At 38.3% G+C, this 23,836-nt stretch overlaps 1 protein-coding gene across 1 annotated transcript in view; it reads left to right on the plus strand.

The window, feature by feature from the left end:
• Positions 1-23,836, plus strand: part of LOC141336086 (uncharacterized) — a 123,521-nt gene that overhangs the window by 94,398 nt on the left and 5,287 nt on the right. Inside the window, exons 8-10 of the mRNA XM_073841590.1 lie at positions 9,381-9,554; positions 9,644-9,817; positions 9,899-9,945. Of these exons, the coding sequence (XP_073697691.1) occupies positions 9,381-9,554; positions 9,644-9,817; positions 9,899-9,945 (395 nt within the window). The remainder of the gene's footprint in view (positions 1-9,380; positions 9,555-9,643; positions 9,818-9,898; positions 9,946-23,836) is intronic.

Below are 23,836 nucleotides of genomic sequence, written 5' to 3' on the forward strand. Positions count from 1 at the left end.
AGTAGCCTATTTGGTATGTTATAATTTAAGTTGTTGATCTGTTGTGTTAAATGTAAAAAAAAAAAATCTGTTGTTGTTTTACAATGCATTACGTTTTCTTTTACTTTTATGCATTAAATGTAAAATCATAACTATCTGGAGTTCTGTTTTGTATGAGTGAAAATACCCTATAATAGGCTATTATGTAAGGAATAAGTCAACAGGTTTTTATTGCAGATTAAGCCGTGTGGTCAGGAGGTTAAGCGGATGGTCTTGAAGGGGCTTATTTCGCTATAGTATTATCAAAAAAGAAAATTGTTTAAAAAAAAATATTAGCGCATTTGCAACGAGTTTCCAGGTGAACTCGTTTACGTTCGGTTTTAAAGACAAGAAGTTCAAATGACACGAACACGGAATTTGGTTTAATTTGTAAACATAATGCCAAACATGTTATTAAAAGGCACACTATCTATCTATCTATCGTTTTTTTTTTTTTTTCTAGAAAACCGTTTTCGGAACATATTGTTTAATGAGGAACGCAAGAACAGAAACGTTGGTATATCGATTCTGCTCTGAGTGAACCGAATGGATTTATTTATTTTTGTTCGTTTACAGTAGATAGTTGATCAAAATGTGTGTTAGTGCTGCAGTAAATACACTCAGTCTGATGTGAAACTCATTCATTAAATCAGCAGCAGATGAAGCAAAGAGACAGACACTATTCATCAGTAAAGCTGGAATTCAGACATTTTCACTTGTGAATGAAGATAAAATAGTGACATACATTACTGGTAATATCAATAGCAATAATAATATATAGCATTATAACATTTAATCTTCACTAATTATTCATAATAATGTTTAATGTTCCAGCTGTTTGACTGCTGTTACAGTGAATGCAGTGCTGAAGTGTGTTTATTCTTTACTGTACAGCACTAGACAGTATTTTAGATTATTATACATTTAAAGAGGTCTGAATTACCCCTGGGGTCGACTAACGCGTATACGCATTTTGTGGCAGTTTCCCAAAAGGAACTTCAAATACATTTCTGATTGTACAGATAAAAGCAGTAGGCGAGAGTGGGGTGAGTTGTGCCAGTTTTTACTCAAAGTGACTTAAAGGGATGGTTCGGAGTAGAATTGACTTCATTGCTATGCACTCCGAAGCCCATGTAAATACCCCATCCGAAGTTTTTTTTACCTTAGTCAAACATTTATGGAGATATTAGAGTTTTTCGAATTGCTTGTTGCAGGAGTGAATGGCACATGTAGCGTATCTTGTAAATTGCACCACTAAACGTGCAAGTAATCTTACCAAACTTGTACAGTAGTGTAAATAGGTTATGTACTCACAAAACGCTGCATCGGAACATTTGTAAGTCCACCATGAGTGTTTTAAAAACACGTTTTAGCCGATCCCTCCTAGTCTCAAAAACTACAATTGGCGACACGTCGACGTCACTTCCCTGGTTTGAAAAAAGCACGTAAAAGTCCTCCTACAAGTTGACATGCACACAGATGTAGTAGGAGGACTTTTACGTGCTTTTTTCAAACCAGGGAAGTGACGTCGACTTGTAGTTTTTGAGACTAGTAGTTCTCGGGTAAAACGTGTTTTTAAAACACTCATGGTGGACTTACAAATGTTCCGATGCAGCGTTTTGTGAGTACATAACCTATTTACACTACTGTACAAGTTTGGTAAGATTACTTGCACGTTTAGTGGTGCGATTTACTAGATACGCTACATGTACCATTCACTGCTGTAACAAGCAATTCGAAAAACTCTAATATCTCCATAAATGTTTGACTAAGGTAAAAAAAACTTCGGATCGGGTATTTAGATGGGCTTCAGAGTGCATAGCAATGAAGTCAATTCTGCTCCGAACCATCCCTTTAATAGTGAAGCCATGATAGTAATCCCTCCAATTTAAGCATGTACATATATTTCATGATGTGGTGCATCCCCGGCAGTGTTGGGGTTAGTTACTCAAAAAAGTAATATATTACATATTAAATATTACTCTCAAAAATAGTAATGCCTTACTTTACTTTATTACTCCCTGGAGAAAGTAACTAGTTATATTACTAGTTAATTTTTTTTTCTTACACAAAAATTTTTATTCTTAACAAAAAAGCATGACCTACTGCGTGCATCCAGTGCATACGCGATCTCATAAAGCTCTTATAACACAATGGATATTATGCATAATTAATCTTTCATAAAGGTCTACGTGTGTTGTGATTCGTAAGCACGCAATATTCAGCACTGTTCAAAACTTTTGAGCAGTGAGTGAATTCTATCTTAAACACTATTGATTGGTGATGCGTTCCAAAAATCAGCAGATGGCTACATTGCTCATGCTGCAAACAAGTTTTAAATCTAAACTGCCTCTTCTTGCTCTTACTAATATGTTGTTCTTGCTGCTTTTGTGCAATGGATGAATAACATTTTTTTTTTTTTTTTTTTTAGATATTTTATGTTTAGATATTTCTATATTGCGGGAGTCCCGCGAATCATTTTATTTTCCCGCACACACACACACACACACACACACACACACACACACACACACACACACGAGTCTCTACCCGCACCAGCACACGCACTTGTCCCGCGCCGCACTCAGTTGCGTTGGGTCCCGCGTAGGGCTGGGCGATTAAACGAAAAGTAATCGAAATCGACATTCAGAACCTATAATCGATCAAATTTTTCCAGGTCAATTATTTCAATTACTTTCCCTTTAAAAACATTACTGCGTGTGGAGTCATGTGACCCCGCTCCGTTACACTACGTCATTCCTCCGACATGTCGATGGAGAGCTTAAGCAGTATACAGTAAAAAGTATTTACAGAATATACAAGAGTAATTGTATTTAGAAGAGATACTGCTTATTTTCTACTTTTAATACTGTATTTGTTATTATTTTATAAATAATTTAATTGCAAGTTATTTATTCTCACTAATTTAAGAAAAAATGTGACTTTTCGTTTAAAGAAATGTGTGCTTTAATTTCAGTTGTTCAACACTAATTTTCAATAAATAATCATAGATAGTAGATAGTGTGTGCACACTTCATTCAAAAATCTCTCACTTGTAATATGTGAGCATATTTACTGTACAAAACTTGTCAGTGAACTATGAGGGCAAAAAAATAAATATTATTTAAATATAATTTTATTAATGAATAAAATAATCGTTCATTAATCGTAATGGGGTTAAAATGTTCAATTAATCGAGATTTTGATTTTAGGCCAAATCGCCCAGCCCTAGTCCCGCAGGTTTGCAGGTCTCTATTTGCAAGTGCCGCTCTGCTGCTGGCTGCCGGGTGTCGACCAATCGGTGATGGTAATTTAATGATACCTCGTGCCAAACCCAGACCAATCACTGTTCCATTCACGCCCCCCTCCCCTTCCCTTCTGTTCTCGTGTGCCTCGTGTGTGATGAAGATGCTACTGGCAAATGTAACGCAAGTAACTAGCTCGGGAAAACTGTAATAATATTATAATTTTCAGTCGAGTAATGCCTTAAACTACTAGTACTTTGTAACGCGTTACACCCAACACTGATCCCCGGAAACAATAACTTTGGATCTGAAATAAACTGATTCAGAATTATAGCTTTCAGAAAAAAAGTGGTCTCGTGGCACAACTTGCCCCCGGTGCGGGGTAAGTTGTGCCTTTGGGGAGAATACAGTGGGGTAAATTGTGCCAGTGATTATTTAAGTTAAAAAGAACATTTTAATGTCATGAACTGTAATGCTATATAAAATCAAGACAAATTCAATACAAAATTGCTAATTTAAGGTTTATTTAGATATCGTTACCCTACTAAACTATTGGCATAAAAACTCAAATACACAATATATGATATTTGTGAATAATCAGAACGCTGCCTGTCAATTATGTAACATATAGGAAAGAAGTTACTTTCTTATGAACATTTCTGAACATCCCATTGTGACTTTTGCCACTTAAAAAACTGACAAACAGCAGGTAAATCAAACACTGATGAGGCACATTCATCTTTTCACACAGATTATCCCCTGTGGGTATGTAGGTCTAGAACATGGATGCCCGACCCTGTTCCTGGAGATCTACCATCTTACAAAGTTCAGCTCAATCCCTAATCAAACACCCCTGAATCAGCTAATTAATCTCTTAGGTATCATGTGATAATCACAGACAGCTGTGTTGGAGCAGGACTGGAACTAAAGTCTGCAGGTAGGTAGATCAGGAACAGGGTTGGTCAGCCCTGGTCTAGTTGGTGTAGATCCAGACTATTACTTAACATCGCACCGGCACAACTGAACCCTGCCCCTTTGGCACAAATCACCCCAGCCCGACAATTTTGAAAGACTATAGCATAATCCCGCAGTTTAGAGCTAACATTATGCTAACTGTATAGACTCACTGTGTAGCCTACTAAAGCACTAAAACGTGTGTGAAATATTTTCAAACGTGTCTATAATTGTTCAGACGCAACAATCAAAAAACCTTGATCATATACATTTTACTTTGAACAGTTTTTTGAGCTAAAATGTGCTTATCCCTCATGCCATGTGTCTCTCTTCTTTGAGGGATGGGTAAATTGGATGGCTCTTCAAAAAATGTGCTCACACAACCAATTTCTTCTATGGTTTCCTGGAAACAAGGGATGGCACAACTTCCCCACTGGCACGAATCACCCCACTCTCCCCTACATCAATCGAATCTGTAAACGGCCTACTTTTATTTGTATATACTCACAAAAAAAAAAAAAACATTGTGATTTTGCAAAATAAAGAAAACAAAAAGGGTGTGCTGTCTGCCTCGTTGATCTCCGTGATCTTCATTCAGAAACGCTTAATTAAATTATACTATAACTCAGCGAATACACAACACAGAGACATGAGCAATATGTCTAGACAAAGCTTGATATGTATACTTTTAAAACGAAGTAAGTTTCACCGAAAACAAATATTCTGTGATAAAGTAATCAATATGAAACCAACACTATGTCCAGTCTCTCCGGTCTGCTTCATTCATTTATAATTAGATCACGCCCACGAGCTGTTCTTTCATATTATTAACTGCCTTTCTGAAAGACATTTCTTTTTTATATTTAGTTTTAGTTTTAGTTTTAATTTGGCCCGTGGCATTAATTTTATTCTGCTGGTCTGTCCTCTTCGACCTTCAACACATAGTCGCACTTAATCGAATGCAGTGAAATATGAATTAATGTAAGTTAACTACAGTATTTTTCTTGGATTGTCCGACAAAAACAGTCAGATCTAGTCCATTGGGAGATCAAAGACAACTGCTTCTCATGAAAACTCGATATGTTGATATGTTCCACTTAGTGATCAAAGACTGCAGATGCATTTTGCAGATACAGTGGCGATGGCAACCGCAGCAGTAAAAAGCTCATTTATGTGAGTACTGTCAGTATTTTACTGTGTATTGAGGTTCACTTCAGATGTTAAGTGACTATTTCCAGCTTCATTCTGAGCATCTGTCAGAAATGCTGGGTTCATGATAAATGTCCAGTGTTTTGATTGGCTAATGTCAATCTCTCTCCTCATCTCCTCTTTGCTCATCGCTGCTGTTCTCCTTCAGAACTGATCAGGAGGAAGTAGAAAACAGTCATTTTAGCAACTTGATTCTATCAAATACTCTTTTTGCAGTGACAATCATCTTTTGAGATCTGAAACAATTTTAATAGTGCAATGATGTCATATATACCTAGATATTAGCGATTAAAGAATATTGATTTATTATAACTGATACTAGTGCTAGTCAGTGTGGTGATATATAGTGTAATGATGTTATAAAGTATCTGTCTTTAGTAGCGGTGGAACAATACACTTGTTTTTTTTTTTTTCAATTCATCGATTGCAAACCCAAGAATGCATATCCAGCGATCTTTAAACATGGATTTGTGAATCGTGAATCATTGATTTCAGCTAGTAATCAGTTTAAAATGCTACGAATGAAATTATTCGTGATTTCTATAGTGAATTAATGCTTTAAAATATATACACTTTAAATGACTACAAGCATGAATTAATGGAGATCTTGAACAGTGTTGTTTGAGCTTCAAATCTCTCCTTCACATGTTCCAATATTTAGATTGTGCTCATTATCCGTTCCTAGCTCTTATTGCACATTCTTTGAGCAGATAGTGCTTGATTTCTCATTAGTCCTTGTGGCCAGTGCTGTTACAGTAAAGTTTTCTAAAGCAAATGCACAATTCTACCGAATTATAAATTACTTTTAATTTTTTTGAAAGTTTGAAAATAACCACAGCATTAACAACAACCTTCAAAAAGACTATAAATTGTAAATGTTTTTAGAAAATAACCATTTGTTTCACTAGATAAGACCCTTCTTCTTCAGCTGGGGTCGTTTAGAGTCATTTAAAGCTGCATTTTGGAAGTTTAAACTCGGGAGCACCATAGAAGTCCACAACATGGAGAGAAATCCTGAAATGTTTTGTCACAAATAGTTTGAAACTAGTCACAACTGAGCCGCTGCACATCTCCATTCAAACACAGCGATGTTTCATTTATGAACTAATGTGTTTTTAAACTAATCAATGATTCAATTTCCCATTCATAAAGACAGTCACTTGTTTTATTCCTGAATAAATCAGCCATTCATACAAATCAAATGGATAAGAATCAGTAATTAAATCAGTTTTAAATATCTTTTCAGTGGTTCAAATCATTTAATATTTCTATATTCAACATGTTATATTTAAAACATTAATTTCAACATGAATTCATGAACTTGATTGCTCTCATGCCACCTCTGAGCCTCATTAAACATGAAAATACACCTACAAGACACTTGTTCTTCTGTGCCACTTCTGTAGTACAAATGGATTTTGTTAACACAGATTTCATTTGATTAGTAACTTATTCTTGTTCTACTTGTTCTTTTCTGTTGTTTTGTCATTGTACTTTTAATAAATTCTGTAAGTTTCAGAACTCAAAACTTTCTAATTATCTAAACCTTGAAACCAAGATTAAACTTGCCTCTGCAGAAGAAGATCAACTCCTGCTTCAGCATCACTGCCTCTTTATCAGTGGAGAAACACAGTCTCAGAAAACTGTTACATTTTGCCAGATCATGTCCGATCATGTTCCTGAGGGTGGAAAGCAACCATCTTTACATGTCTTTATTATTATTTATCTCTTCCAGACTTTCTGGCTGTGATCTCTCAGATCAGGATTGTGAGAGTTTGTCTTCAGCTCTTCAATCCTCAAACTGTGTCCTGAGAGAGCTGGATCTGAGTAACAGTCACCTGCAGGACTCTGATGTAAAGATTATTTCTGATGGACTGAAGAGCCCAGACTGTCAGCTGCAGATACTGAAGTACTGAAGAACATAGTAGAGATAATTTACAGTCAACTGGTCATAATATTGATTTGTGTCTGTAGATGATCTGAATGTTGATGTGTGTGTTCTGCTGTCTTTCAGTCTTTCTGGCTGTAATCTCTCTGCTCAGGGTTGTGAGAGTTTGTCATCAGCTCTTCAATCCTCAAACTGTGTCCTGAGAGAGCTGGATCTGAGAAACAATCCCCTGCAGGACTCTGGAGTAAAGTTTATTTCTGATGGACTGAAGAGCCCAAACTGTCAGCTGCAGATACTGAGGTATTGAAGAACACAGTGGAAAGTCAATGAGAGTGGTGTCTGCCGTGGCAGATTGTGTTCATATGCTACAGCAGCAGCATCCAGATTTTTCTCTAGATTTGATAAAGGGAATATTTCAGGTCAGAGTGTTAATATTCTTAATTCAGTCATACCTGAGTGGTCAGATCATTGATTTTATGTTTAAACAAGAGAGAAATACTTTTAAAAAGTTAACTCATAAGGAAGGCTACAGAAAGACTCATTTTAAAACATTCTTCAGATGAGTTTGTGCCTGAGCTGGGGCTGCACGATTATGACAAAAATCATAAATGTTGATTATTTGAAATTGTAATTGTGACTATTATTTACGATTATCACAATTTACACTGATTGATGTTTTAAATAGCTTTATACCATTGTTTGAAGCAACTGCATGCCATAATTTTATATAGAAATAAAAATAAAACAAGCTGAAAATACTGTTTTTATTGCCTTTCTCGTTGCCACAAATGTCAACGATACATTGGTGTCTTTAAATAAATAAAAGTTAAAAAATATGCAATATGCATAGGAATATGCCGGTATAAAATTTCATGTTGTGATTAATTAATGATGCATTTATCACGGTATTATCATGATATTGAAATTTATTTGCAAAAAATGGCGTCAGGTTTAATAACTGTTTTCTTATAACAAAAATAACTGAACATTTAAATACAATAAAGCAATGCAAAAAATGCATAAAGTAAAAAAAAAATCTACACAGATTAAAGTACAAAATAATTGTAAAGACCAAAAGTTATCACTTTACAGTAAGATCTCTTAGTTAATACATTAATATTCACAATGAGCAACAGCTACATTTGCTACAGAAATTATTAATCTTTGTTTAAAACTACAACTCTTAGTTCATGTTAGCTCATTAAATAACAGAGTTGCAACTTTTGAACAATTTGTTATTAAATATTGGAATTACCTTAGATTAATGAATGTTTAGAAGAAAATTTAATTGTCAGTTTATGTTATGTGTATATTTTTAAGTCTAAATATTGAAGTAACCCTGAACAGAAACAGTATTTTTGTCACGTGTCTAAATGTAAAAAAATACAGTACATTATTTTATTTTTTTTCTCTGGACCTCTGCTTGGAAGAAAATATAGAGGCCATGCATCCTGGAACTTTAATTGAATATCCCTGACTTATAACAAAAATAAATACTTTATTTGTATGGTTTTGTAATATCTGTGTCACATATATCCAGGACTCTTGTTATAGAATTTGATTACAGAATAACTGTTTTTAACATGGCAATGGATTAAAACATAAGTAACAGGCTGGATGTGCATTAACACTTACATCTTAACACCTCTTAAAAAAATCAGATCATAGATCATATATTTTGTATATTGCCTATAAAACAGCTTCGCAAATCGGGAGAATTCAATACATGAGGATTCTGAATGGGATTTTTTAGCGAGCCATAGCAGCGACTCCAAGTTAATGACTAGTGAACATCTCTGCCACAGTCTATATGAACTGAACTCCAATATGGACTGATGACAACAATCAGACATGCAGTGGTAATATTATCACTATATGATGGGATAAAGAAAGATAAATTAAATTACATTTATGCACTCACATTTACCACTCATTGAAGATAGTGGCAGAGAATGAAACTGAAAGTAAACTAACTGCTCCTGTGGAAATTTTACTAGTGTTCTCCAGTACAGCTGTAGGCCTACTACACATTATACAGATGATGTGTGTGTTCTGCTCTCTTTCAGGTTTGCTGACTGTAATCTCTCAGATCAGTGTTGTGAGAGTTTGTCATCAGCTCTTCAATCCTCAAACTGTGTCCTGAGAGAGCTGGATCTGAGTAACAATCACCTGCAGGACTCTGGTGTAAAGATTATTTCTGACGGACTGAAGAGCCCAAACTGTCAGCTGCAGATACTGAGGTATTACGAACATATAAAGGATAAAGTACAGTCAGCTGGTCATAATGTTGATGTGTGTCTGTAGATGATCTGACTGTGTGCATCTGTAGGTTGTCTTACTGTATGGTGACAGAGGAAGGCTGTGGTTATTTGTCTTCAGCTCTGAGTTCAAACCCCTCACACCTGAGAGAGCTGGATCTGAGCTACAATCACCCAGGAGAATCAGGAGTACAGCTGCTCAACCACAGACTGGAGGATCCAAACTATAAACTGCAGAAACTCAAGTAAGTCGAACACTGATTCTGACATACTAAATGTGTGTGAATGATGCAGATCTACATGAATGTGTGTTTGTGTGTTTATAGTGTGGATCATGGAGGAGATATCATGATGACAGCAGGACTACGAAAGTGTAGGTCTATATGCACACGCACACGCTCGCACACGCACACACTCGCACACGCACACGCACACTCGCACACGCACATGCACACGCACACGCACACACACTCGCACACACACACACACACACACACACACACACACACACACACACACACACACACACAATCGCGCGCACGCACACGCACACACACACGCACACACACACACACACACACACACACACACACACACACACACACACATTCAAAGGATTTTCAGAAAACCAAAATTGGGAATGGATCCGTTTCCCGACTTTCATTCAGATATAGGACAACAAAAATGGAAAAACTATGTGTTTTCTGTTTTTTGCTTTAACTATATAAAAAATGAAAACTGAAAAAAATAATGCGTTATCCGATTTTTTTTTTCAAATGTGTCCGTGTACTTGGCAGCCAATGGATTTTCCTTTTGAAATTAGAAAACCAAAATGTTGTTTTTAGGCCAAGATAGGTATATGTTTTTGTGGTTTCAGTAGTTCTTTGTGATAGTGTGAATGTGTGTGTTAGTCCCTGAGGGTTGGAGCAGTTCTGAAAGATCATGACTTTATTTTTTTGAAGGTTTACTGTCAGGGCTCAGGGCTGGCAGTAACTCTCCAGCAGGTTCAGGCCGTCCTGCAGTCCTTCTTTAGTGAGCGACAGGAGAACCAGGTCGTCTGCATAGAGGAGGCACTTCATTTCTGTGTCATGTAGACTGAGACTCTGGGTAGGGGAGTGTTCTGGTGAATTAGCTTCAACTTAAACTGGGGCTTAAACTGCATCCCTGTCTCACTCCACGCCCTTGAAAAAAAATTCAGTTCTTTTGTTTCTAATTTTGACAGAACATTGACTGGTTGAGTACATTGATTTGATCAAATCATAGAATTTCCCCCCCTATACCACTGCCAATTAGGTAAATAATAATTGACGACAGGCCGTAGAATTCTTAGAAAATAATGCACACTCAAGGTGGTGATGCGGTCACGAAGCGAAGCGGAGTGGCCGTTACACCTCGGGTGTGCATTATTTTCGTAGAATTCTACGGCTCGAAGTCAATTATTCCGCTTATACTACAGTTACCACACCTCAAGACATCAATCAAGTGATATATTTCAAGACATTCGTCCGGTTTTTATCCTTATTTTTATCCTGCTATTGTGAGTAGGATTAATTTCTTACGCAGCTCATTCAACAGCTTCGTTGCTAGTTCCAAAACGTCATTTTAGAACTAGTAACGACGCTTGGGCTGTTAATAGCAAAATAATGCCGTTAATAATAAAGTTTAGACAGACAGACGGAAAGAGTGAGGGAGAGAAACTAAGTGTATGACTTTACCTCTCTCACGTCTGTGTCTCTCAAGGGGGACTGGCAGCATCGTCTCTACTAACAGTTCAACTTTAAGTTAATTTTCTTCAAGACCACGCCGTTGTTTCCTCGCGTGTGAGAGCTGTCATGTCGTTTTTAAGTTGTTAATCGTCAGAGCAGCGCTAACAACATTAGCGCGAATGCTAACGCGAGTGCAAACTGTAACGTTATGTGTGTGCGTCTGTGAGGTGAGTGAGAGAGGGCGAGAGAAATAGAGTTTGTGCTTTCCGTACATAATAAAACGTAATATATTGTGGAAAAAAACATGGAAATAATCTGTCGTTTTTATCCTGATGTTTACTGTATTTATGAGTTTGGCCAGTGTCATTGTGGGTTTTAGTTATTTTGCTGTTTTGGGCTGTAACTAAGGACCTTTGAAATAACTGAAATCGTATGAAGTGATATAGACATGCACTGCGGTCTAAAGCTGCCTGGAACTACGTTCGCCGTGCGTTTCCCTGAATATAATGCACACCTCTAGAACGTTCGTCAGCCAATCAGATTCAAGCATTCAACGGCCCTGTAGTATAATTTCAAATTATTCCGTCATGCCAGATTGAGTCAAATGCTTACTTGAAATCTGTGAAACGAGCAACATTTTTTCTTTTGTTTTAATGTACATACAGGTATGTGCCAAAAAATTTGAAAATCGAGGGAAAGTCCATTTATTTCAAAAATTTGTTTCAAATAGTGAAACTTGTATGTTTTATTAGTTCACTACACAAAAAGTGAAATATTTCAAGCCTTTATTTGTTTAAATTTTGATGATTATGGATTAAAGACAAAAAAAAATATTTCATGTGACCAATAAAAAAAAGGATCTTAAAGCAACACTCCACTTTTTTGGAAATAGGCTCTGTGACGACTCTGAGTTTTCTTGAGAACCTAATGGGCGGAGTGTGGCAGTTCCCGATTGGCCCTTTCCTACGTTAATTGTTAATTGAAAGCATATATAAGAGTGTGTGCGTTAAGTGGAGGGGGCGCTCTGTGGGAGAGAGTGGCCGGTTTTTGTTAATTCTCTAACATTTGTTTTCTTTCTCTTGCATTTCTTATAACATGTAGTTTTGTTGTGTGTATCTAATTATTTTCGTTACTATCCCTAGACGTGTTTATTATTATTATTCACTGTTGTATTAGTTATAATCAATAAATCTATATTGATTATATTTTGTTGTTGCATCCCTCTTTTATGTTGCGACTTCAAACGAGCGGGTCGTAACATAAAATTGGGGGCTCGTCCGGGATTTCTACATGTGTAAGTAAATGCACAGAGTTGTGTGTTTACCTGTGTAAATGAGTAGACTTCAGGTAGTTAGAGTGTCTTCAGCTGGATTTAAAATCCTTCCATCGAGGCACTGTTTGTTATTTTAGTTTATTATTTTTCCTTTTATTATTTTTGGAGGTTATTCTGGACGGAGGTTTTAAATCTCTGTCGGGGGTACGCTTCGGGCTTTTGGTTTAAAATACCAATTGTCTTCGAGTTTAGCGTTTAAACGCCGCCCCGAGTCCAGTACACCTTTGAAGATTAGGTAGGTTTAGTTAGTTTCGTTTGTAGTTGTAGGAACTGAAGTCTCTCGTTTTGCATAAGGTGACACTTTGTTGTTTTTCCGTATGTGTTTGAGATGCCTACCGAATATCAGGATATTTTGACAAATGACTTGTGGTAAGTCTTTATTTATCTTGTAACGGTGAGGTTTTCTACTTTGAGCGTGTTAGTGTGACGATCCTTGGCAAAGTGGCTGATGGGATTTGTATTTTTTACGCTCTAGTTACACGTGTGCTCGCGTTATGCGTTTGTGTTTGTTCTGTTGTCTCTTCTAGTAGGCATGTCGTCCTCATCAGTGGTCGAGGATTTCTTTGCATTTCCTTCGGAAATATTATTGGAGAGGTGCACGAAGGAAGAGCTTTTGCAGATTGCCGAACAATTTGATGTGGAAATAACGAGCAGTGATAAGAAGCTTAAAGAAACGCTGATTAAAGCTGTGAAGAGCGCACTTTCTGAACGAGGCGTTCTAGAGGTAAGGGCTCAAAATATTAATCCTGATGAGTGTTTATCCTCCCCTCTTTGTGATGACGATCAAAATGCAAAGTTTAGCGAGTTGTCTTTACAAGAGAAACAGTTGTGTATTGATGTGGAAAAACTTTGTGCTGAACGTGATGTTTGTGCTTTAAAAGAGAAAGAGTTGGAGAATGACTTTGAAATAAAGAAATTACAACAGCAATTAGAACAACAGTACAAGAATGGTCCATCTCGTGGTATAGTGGAAGGGCGTCTTAATAACTCTGAGTTTCTGGCTAATTTAGCTTCTCATTTGTCTCATTTGGGTGAGCTTGAGATGGCTGATATAATTAATTTGGTAAGTTCATTCCCCTCTCTCTTTTCTGATGTTCCTACCCGAACTCATGTCATAGAACATGACATTGATGTTGGTATGGCTCAACCTGTAAAACAACATCCATATCGAGTAAATCCAATAAAACGGAAGTTGCTTCAGAAAGAGGTGGATTATTTACTTACTCATAATTTAGCAGAACCAAGTTTCAGTCCTTGGAGCTCTCCTTGCATTTTAGTGAGTAAACCTGACAATTCTTATCGATTTTGTACGGATTACAGGAAGCTTAACTCTCTTACAAAACCTGATTGTTTTCCTCTACCCAGAATTGATGACTGTGTAGATCGAGTGGGTTCTGCACAGTTTGTCAGCAAATTTGATCTCCTGAAAGGCTATTGGCAAGTGCCTTTAACATCTCGTGCTAAAGAACTATCCGCTTTTATTACACCTGATAGTTTTCTTCAGTATACCGTTATGCCTTTCGGAGTTAGAAACGCTCCCGCTACATTTCAGCGATTAGTGAATCGAGTGTTGTCTGGGTTAACCGGATGTGAAGCTTACCTGGATGATATTGTTTTATACAATTCATCTTGGTCTGAACATCTTGCACAAATTGGCGAACTTTTCAAGCGGTTAGTGAAGGCAAACTTAACTGTAAATCTTGCCAAGTGCGAGTTTGGCAAGGCTACAGTGACGTATTTAGGGAAGGTGGTTGGCGGAGGGTGCGTAAAACCCATCGACGCAAAAGTTGAAGCAATCTGTAAATTTTCCATTCCCACTACTCGACGCGAGTTACGACGCTTCCTTGGGATGGTGGGCTACTATAGAGCTTTCTGTCAAAACTTTGCAGACGTAGTTGCCCCTCTAACTGATTTATTGAGTCCAAAGAGGCCTTTTGAGTGGTCACAGCAGTGTCAATGTGCTTTTGATAATGCTAAATCGCTTTTAGCCAATGCTCCTGTGTTAACTGCACCAAATTTTGAGAGACCTTTCTTACTTGCAGTTGATGCTAGCGCTTATGGCGCTGGCGCTGTTCTTCTACAAGAAGACGTTAAGGGAATTGAACATCCGGTCAGTTACTTTTCAAAAAAATTTAATTGTCACCAGAAAGCATACTCTACAATCGAAAAAGAGGCTTTAGCCCTGGTTTTAGCTATCCAACATTTTGAAGTTTATCTGAGTTCAGTCTGTGGTCCTATCGTTGTTTATACAGACCACAATCCTTTGACTTTTTTGGAGCGAATGCGTGGTAAGAATCAACGAATCATGAGGTGGAGCCTTATTTTACAGCCCTTCCACCTACAAATTAAACACATTCGTGGCAAAGACAACTTATTCGCTGATGCTCTTTCACGGCTGTAAGACATCCCAGAAGAGTTGGGAATATCATCTTTACCCACTCTCCTTTTGTTTTCTAGTTTTTCTTTTTTTTCCTTTCTCTTTTCCCTAGTTTTTTTTTTACTCTCCCTCTTATCTCTCTAGCTTTCTCTTTCTGATATCCTAGGGCCCAGGAGTCCGAGAGTGAAGTGGCATGCGATTTATGGAGATGAGTATTAATGTTGTTGTAAATTGTTATTATATTTAAATGGTGGTTTTGTTAGTGTATGTTTTTGTTTTGTCGGTTCTTTAGGTAACCTCCTTTTGGAGTGGGAGGTGTGACGACTCTGAGTTTTCTTGAGAACCTAATGGGCGGAGTGTGGCAGTTCCCGATTGGCCCTTTCCTACGTTAATTGTTAATTGAAAGCATATATAAGAGTGTGTGCGTTAAGTGGAGGGGGCGCTCTGTGGGAGAGAGTGGCCGGTTTTTGTTAATTCTCTAACATTTGTTTTCTTTCTCTTGCATTTCTTATAACATGTAGTTTTGTTGTGTGTATCTAATTATTTTCGTTACTATCCCTAGACGTGTTTATTATTATTATTCACTGTTGTATTAGTTATAATCAATAAATCTATATTGATTATATTTTGTTGTTGCATCCCTCTTTTATGTTGCGACTTCAAACGAGCGGGTCGTAACATAAAATTGGGGGCTCGTCCGGGATTTCTACATGTGTAAGTAAATGCACAGAGTTGTTGTGTGTTTACCTGTGTAAATGAGTAGACTTCAGGTAGTTAGAGTGTCTTCAGCTGGATTTAAAATCCTTCCATCGAGGCACTGTTTGTTATTTTAGTTTATTATTTTTCCTTTTATTATTTTTGGAGGTTATTCTGGACGGAGGTTTTAAATCTCTGTCGGGGGTACGCTTCGGGCTTTTGGTTTAAAATACCAATTGTCTTCGAGTTTAGCGTTTAAACGCCGCCCCGAGTCCAGTACACCTTTGAAGATTAGGTAGGTTTAGTTAGTTTCGTTTGTAGTTGTAGGAACTGAAGTCTCTCGTTTTGCATAAGGTGACACTTTGTTGTTTTTCCGTATGTGTTTGAGATGCCTACCGAATATCAGGATATTTTGACAAATGACTTGTGGTAAGTCTTTATTTATCTTGTAACGGTGAGGTTTTCTACTTTGAGCGTGTTAGTGTGACGATCCTTGGCAAAGTGGCTGATGGGATTTGTATTTTTTACGCTCTAGTTACACGTGTGCTCGCGTTATGCGTTTGTGTTTGTTCTGTTGTCTCTTCTAGTAGGCATGTCGTCCTCATCAGTGGTCGAGGATTTCTTTGCATTTCCTTCGGAAATATTATTGGAGAGGTGCACGAAGGAAGAGCTTTTGCAGATTGCCGAACAATTTGATGTGGAAATAACGAGCAGTGATAAGAAGCTTAAAGAAACGCTGATTAAAGCTGTGAAGAGCGCACTTTCTGAACGAGGCGTTCTAGAGGTAAGGGCTCAAAATATTAATCTTGATGAGTGTTTATCCTCCCCTCTTTGTGATGACGATCAAAATGCAAAGTTTAGCGAGTTGTCTTTACAAGAGAAACAGTTGTGTATTGATGCGGAAAAACTTTGTGCTGAACGTGATGTTTGTGCTTTAAAAGAGAAAGAGTTGGAGAATGACTTTGAAATAAAGAAATTACAACAGCAATTAGAATTCCGTAAAATTGAGTTACAATTTGAAAAGGAAAGAGAGGAGAGAGAGTTTCAGCTGCGGAAACTTGAGCTAGAGCTTAAGGTAAAAACTGATCAAACTCCTGTTCAGGTGTCGTCTGTCGAATCTGTGCTCACTGCGCCTGTGTTTGATGTTTATAGAAACATTAGACTTGTTCCTCCGTTTTTGGAGAAGGAGTAGAGAAGTATTTCCAACATTTTGAACGTGTTGCAGAGTCTTTGAAATGGCCAAAAGAATTTTGGACTTTATTATTACAATGCGTGTTGGTAGGGAGAGCACAGGAGGTGTATTCTGCGTTGACGACTGAGCAAAGTGCCGACTATGAGATCGTGAAATCTGCTATTTTGCATGCTTATGAATTGGCACCTGAGGCATATCGCCAAAAGTTTAGGACTCATATTAAGTCTGAGAAGTGCACTTATCTTGAGTTTGCTAGAGAGAAAGAAAATATGTTTGATCGTTGGTGTTCCTCTTTAAAAATTACCACCAAGGAACAGCTTAGAGAGCTCATTCTTTTAGAGGAGTTTAAAAGTTGTGTTCCAAATGCTGTTGCTATGTATCTTAATGAACATAAGGTGACTAAATTGTCTGATGCTGCTCTAATGGCAGATGAATTTGTTCTTACTCATCAAGCAACAGTTCATTCGAATGAATTGAGCAGGTCAAAGTTAAGTGTTTCAGGTAAAAATAAAAAGATGGTTGCACGTCAGAATACTGTGTCAACATCTGCTGATAATGCTTCATTCACACGTATTAAAGGAGAAATGGTTTGCTTCTATTGTAAGAAACCAGGACATAAAATTTCAGACTGTGTTGTTCTTAAAAAGAAAGACAAAGCTGTTAAACCTGTTGGTTTAATTTCTACATCAAGAGTGAATTTAAGTCCTGACAAGCAGATTGGGCAGAACAACATCATTGAGATGGAGAATGTTAAAAATTGTGTTGACTTTGAGCCATTTCTCACTGATGGGACTGTTTCTTTGCCTGACTGTGATGAAACCGTGCCTGTTCGTATTCTTAGAGATACTGGGGCGGGGCAGTCATTTTTGTTGGAGGGACTTTTGCCTTTGTCTGAACATACTGCCACTGGATCTCATGTGCTGGTTAGAGGTCTTGAAATGGGCTACATGGAAGTTCCTTTACACCACATTCACCTTAATTCCAAACTTGTGTCAGGTGACGTGGTAGTAGGAATTCGTGCTGTGCTTCCAATTCCCGGTGTCACTTTTATACTTGGCAATGACTTAGCTGGAGTTAATGTCTGGGAGAAGCCGGATGGTGGAGTTCCACCTATAGTTGCTCCCATTGTAGAGGAATTGATTAGATCTTATGATTGTCCTAACTTATTTCCAGCTTGTGCAATAACTCGAGCGATGGCCAAGAGAAGGGGGTCAGATGAAATGGATGTACTAAGCGATACTTTCATTTCATCTGTGAATTTTCAGTCAGAATGTGATACTGTGTGCCCTGTAGCAGAAGATGAGATCTCTGTGAATGACCAGATTGACAAATCTGCTTCCTTATCTGAAAGTCCATTTGTTTGTGATGACTATGTTAACACTTGTTCTTTGTCTCCACTTTATAGTGTGACTCGAGCTGAATTGATCAAAGCACAGCATGCCGACAAAGCTCTTCAAGAATTGTACTCTTTAGCTGCAGATGGAGGAGGAAACAAAACTTTGTCTTCCTTCTACTATCTTCAAGATGGATTGCTTTGTAGACAGCAACTTATGAGTTCTGACTCTTCATTTGGTCCTAGGATGCAAATTGTAGTTCCTGTAGTGTTTCGTCAGGCTGTTTTACATCTAGCACACCAGGGCCTTGCTGGTCATATGGGGGTACGTAAGACGTATGATAGAATTCTAAGGAAATTTTATTGGCCTAGAATTAAGAAAGATGTGATTAACTATGTACGATCTTGCCACGTTTGTCAAATGACAGGAAAACCGAATCAAAAGGTTCCACTGGCTCCTTTACAACCTATTGCTGTAGTTACCACTCCGTTTGAACACTTGATTGTCGATTGTGTTGGTCCTTTACCACGATCTAAGACTGGGCATGCTTTCTTGCTTACTGTAATGTCTCAGTCTACACGATACCCTGCAGCTTATCCGCTGAGATCAATTACCTCCAAATCCATTTTAAAGGCTTTAACGAGTTTTATGGCTGTTTTTGGCATTCCCAAGACCATTCAGTCTGATCAGGGCTCAAATTTCATGTCCCGACAATTCTCAAAAGTCATGCAGCAACTCAAGGTTAAACACAACGTCTCAAGTGCTTATCATCCTCAAAGCCAAGGTGGATTGGAGAGATTCCATCAAACTCTTAAGTCACTTTTGAGGTTGTATTGTGTTGAACTTGACTGTGACTGGGAGGATGGACTTCCTTGGATGCTGTTAGCTATTCGTGAGGTTGTGCAGGAGAGCACAGGTTTCAGTCCTAATGAATTGGTATTCGGACACACTGTTAGAGGCCCTATTGCTGTCTTGGCGGATGAATGGAAAACATCTGATCCACCTGAGAATGTCTTAGACTACGTGAGTAGTTTTCGTTACCGACTCTATGAAGCCAGAGCTATTACTCTACGAAAATTGGGTAAGTCTCAGGAAAAGATGCAGAGGCTGTTTGATCGCAAAGTTCAGTCCAGAAGTTTCCAGGTAGGCGATCAAGTGCTTGCTTTATTACCTGTTTTAAGTAGTCCATTCCAGGCTAGGTTTACTGGACCTTATACAATAGCGAAGTGTTATCCTAATAACAACTACCTTTTAAACACACCTGATCGCCGAAAGAAAGTACAGGTTTGTCATGTTAATTTATTGAAGTCTTACATAACTCCTGTACTGTCTTTGCCTGTTAACGTTGTGACTAGTGACATGGTAGATCCAAGTGTTTCAGAAACATCTGTGGAGATGGCTGATGTTCTGGACAAGAATGGTCCATCTCGTGGTATAGTGGAAGGGCGTCTTAATAACTCTGAGTTTCTTGCTAATTTAGCTTCTCATTTGTCTCATTTGGGTGAGCTTGAGATGGCTGATATAATTAATTTGGTAAGTTCATTCCCCTCTCTCTTTTCTGATGTTCCTACCCGAACTCATGTCATAGAACATGACATTGATGTTGGTATGGCTCAACCTGTAAAACAACATCCATATCGAGTAAATCCAATAAAACGGAAGTTGCTTCAGAAAGAGGTGGATTATTTACTTACTCATAATTTAGCAGAACCAAGTTTCAGTCCTTGGAGCTCTCCTTGCATTTTAGTGAGTAAACCTGACAATTCTTATCGATTTTGTACGGATTACAGGAAGCTTAACTCTCTTACAAAACCTGATTATTTTCCTCTACCCAGAATTGATGACTGTGTAGATCGAGTGGGTTCTGCACAGTTTGTCAGCAAATTTGATCTCCTGAAAGGCTATTGGCAAGTGCCTTTAACATCTCGTGCTAAAGAACTATCCGCTTTTATTACACCTGATAGTTTTCTTCAGTATACCGTTATGCCTTTCGGAGTTAGAAACGCTCCCGCTACATTTCAGCGATTAGTGAATCGAGTGTTGTCTGGGTTAACCGGATGTGAAGCTTACCTGGATGATATTGTTTTATACAATTCATCTTGGTCTGAACATCTTGCACAAATTGGCGAACTTTTCAAGCGGTTAGTGAAGGCAAACTTAACTGTAAATCTTGCCAAGTGCGAGTTTGGCAAGGCTACAGTGACGTATTTAGGGAAGGTGGTTGGCGGAGGGTGCGTAAAACCCATCGACGCAAAAGTTGAAGCAATCTGTAAATTTTCCATTCCCACTACTCGACGCGAGTTACGACGCTTCCTTGGGATGGTGGGCTACTATAGAGCTTTCTGTCAAAACTTTGCAGACGTAGTTGCCCCTCTAACTGATTTATTGAGTCCAAAGAGGCCTTTTGAGTGGTCACAGCAGTGTCAATGTGCTTTTGATAATGCTAAATCGCTTTTAGCCAATGCTCCTGTGTTAACTGCACCAAATTTTGAGAGACCTTTCTTACTTGCAGTTGATGCTAGCGCTTATGGCGCTGGCGCTGTTCTTCTACAAGAAGACGTTAAGGGAATTGAACATCCGGTCAGTTACTTTTCAAAAAAATTTAATTGTCACCAGAAAGCATACTCTACAATCGAAAAAGAGGCTTTAGCCCTGGTTTTAGCTATCCAACATTTTGAAGTTTATCTGAGTTCAGTCTGTGGTCCTATCGTTGTTTATACAGACCACAATCCTTTGACTTTTTTGGAGCGAATGCGTGGTAAGAATCAACGAATCATGAGGTGGAGCCTTATTTTACAGCCCTTCCACCTACAAATTAAACACATTCGTGGCAAAGACAACTTAGTCGCTGATGCTCTTTCACGGCTGTAAGACATCCCAGAAGAGTTGGGAATATCATCTTTACCCACTCTCCTTTTGTTTTCTAGTTTTTCTTTTTTTTCCTTTCTCTTTTCCCTAGTTTTTTTTTTACTCTCCCTCTTATCTCTCTAGCTTTCTCTTTTCTGATATCCTAGGGCCCAGGAGTCCGAGAGTGAAGTGGCATGCGATTTATGGAGATGAGTATTAATGTTGTTGTAAATTGTTATTATATTTAAATGGTGGTTTTGTTAGTGTATGTTTTTGTTTTGTCGGTTCTTTAGGTAACCTCCTTTTGGAGTGGGAGGTGTGACGACTCTGAGTTTTCTTGAGAACCTAATGGGCGGAGTGTGGCAGTTCCCGATTGGCCCTTTCCTACGTTAATTGTTAATTGAAAGCATATATAAGAGTGTGTGCGTTAAGTGGAGGGGGCGCTCTGTGGGAGAGAGTGGCCGGTTTTTGTTAATTCTCTAACATTTGTTTTCTTTCTCTTGCATTTCTTATAACATGTAGTTTTGTTGTGTGTATCTAATTATTTTCGTTACTATCCCTAGACGTGTTTATTATTATTATTCACTGTTGTATTAGTTATAATCAATAAATCTATATTGATTATATTTTGTTGTTGCATCCCTCTTTTATGTTGCGACTTCAAACGAGCGGGTCGTAACAGGCTCATTCTGAGTTAATAAGTTGAGTGTTACCGTTTTGAAATCCATTCAGCCGTTCTCCTGTTCTGGCGATATCACTTTTAGCATAGCTTAGCATATATCATTGAATCCTATGTGACCAATAGCATTGTGTTCAAAAATGACAAACGAGTTTCGGTATTGAGATTCGGTATCTTATCGGCCTAGAAAATCACAGTTTTACATTTTCCGCCGGTCTTAGTACACGATATAACTACAGAAGAGTCAAGTTTTAAATAGTACAAATATCAAAACTCGTTGGTGATTTTTGAACACGATGCTATTGGTCTCATAGGATTCAATGATCTATGCTAAGCTATGCTAAAAGTGAAATCGCCAGAACAGGAGAACGGCTGAATGGATTTTTTAAAATGGTAAAACTCAACTTATTAACTCGGGGGGAGATGGAGAATGAGCCTATTTCCAAAAAAAGTGGAGTGTTCCTTTAAACACATGTTGGCCTTCTGAAAAGTGTGTTAATGTACTATATTATGTCCTCAGTACTTGGTTGGGCCTCCTTTTGCACTAATTCCAGCATCAAGGCGGCGTGGCATGGAGGCGATCAGCCTTGGACACAGTTGAGGTGTTATGGTAGCCCAAGTTCAGCTCGTCTGCATTTCTGGGTCTCTGTTCCTTCATCTTCCTTTTAACAATACCCCATAGATTTCAGGCCAGTTTTCCGGCCAATCAAGTACAGTTATTCCATGGCTGGTAGTTTAGGCTTTGTGGGCAGGTGCCAAATCCTGCTGGAAAATAAAATCATCATCTCCAAAAAGCTTGTCGGCAGCAGGAACATGAAGTGCTCTAACATTCCTGGTAGACAGCTGCGTTGACTGTGGACTTGATAAAAGACAATGGACCCGCACCAGCAGATGACCCAAACCATCACTGACTTTGTAAAATACACACTGGACTTTAAGCAGCTTGACGTTTGCGCCTCTTCGGTCTTCCTCCAGACTCTGGGACCTTGATTTCCAAATGAAATGCAAAATTTGTTTCCATCTGAAAGCAGGACTTGGGACCACTGGGCAACACACCAGTACTTTTTCTCCTTAGCCCAGCACAGACGCTTCTGATGTTGTTTTTGGTTCAGGAGTGGCTTGACGCATGTAATTCTCCAGCTGTAGCTGCTGTCATGCAGACATCTGTATGTGGTGGTCCTTGATGCACTGACACCAGCCTCAGTCCACTCCTTATGAAGCTCCCCAGATTTCTTGCTTGACAATCATCTCAAGGCTACGGTCATCCCTGTCACTTGTGCACCTTTTCCGGCCACCTTTTTCCCTTCCTCTTAACACTCTGTTAGTATACTTCAATACTGCACTCTGTGAGCATCCAGCTTCTTTTGCAATTGCCTTTTGAGACTTTTCCTCCTTATGGAGGCTGTCAGTGATGGTCTTCTGCACAACCATCAAGACAGCAGTCTTCCTCATGATTCTGCGTTGATTATCTGACTAAATTGGGGCACAGGGAGCCTACAATGTTGAACTTTGTCATGATATTCTAATTTTGTGAAATACTGAATTTGTTTTTGTTTTTTATCTTTAATCCAAAACCATTAAAACTGAAACAAATAAAGGCTTGAAATATTTCACTTTGTGTGTAGTTAACTAATATAACATAAGTTTCACTTTTTTAAACAAATTATTGAAATAAATGGACTTTCCCTCGATATTCACATTTTTTGGCACATACATACAGGTTACTGTTCACACAGATGTCTCAGTAGTTGTTGGGGTCCAGTTTGTTCTTGTAAATGAAGGGAAAGGGAATTATGAAGGGAAAACAAAATCCAAACTCACATGGCCCTGTGTGAAAAAGTGTTTGCACCTAAACCTAATAACTGGTTGGTTCACCCTTAGCAGCAACAACTGCAATCAAGCGTTTGTGATAACTTGCAGTGAGTCTGTTACAGCCCTGTGCAGGAATGTTGGCTCACTCATCTTGGCAGAATTGTTGTAATTCTGCCACATTAAAGGGTTTTCCAGCTTTAACCGCCTTTTTAAGGTCATGCCACAGCATCTCAATAGGATTCAGCTCAGGACTTTGACTAGGACACTCCAAAGTCTTCATTTTGATTT

This window comes from Garra rufa, chromosome 6 (genome assembly GCF_049309525.1).
Source record: "Garra rufa chromosome 6, GarRuf1.0, whole genome shotgun sequence".
NCBI lineage: Eukaryota > Metazoa > Chordata > Actinopteri > Cypriniformes > Cyprinidae > Garra > Garra rufa.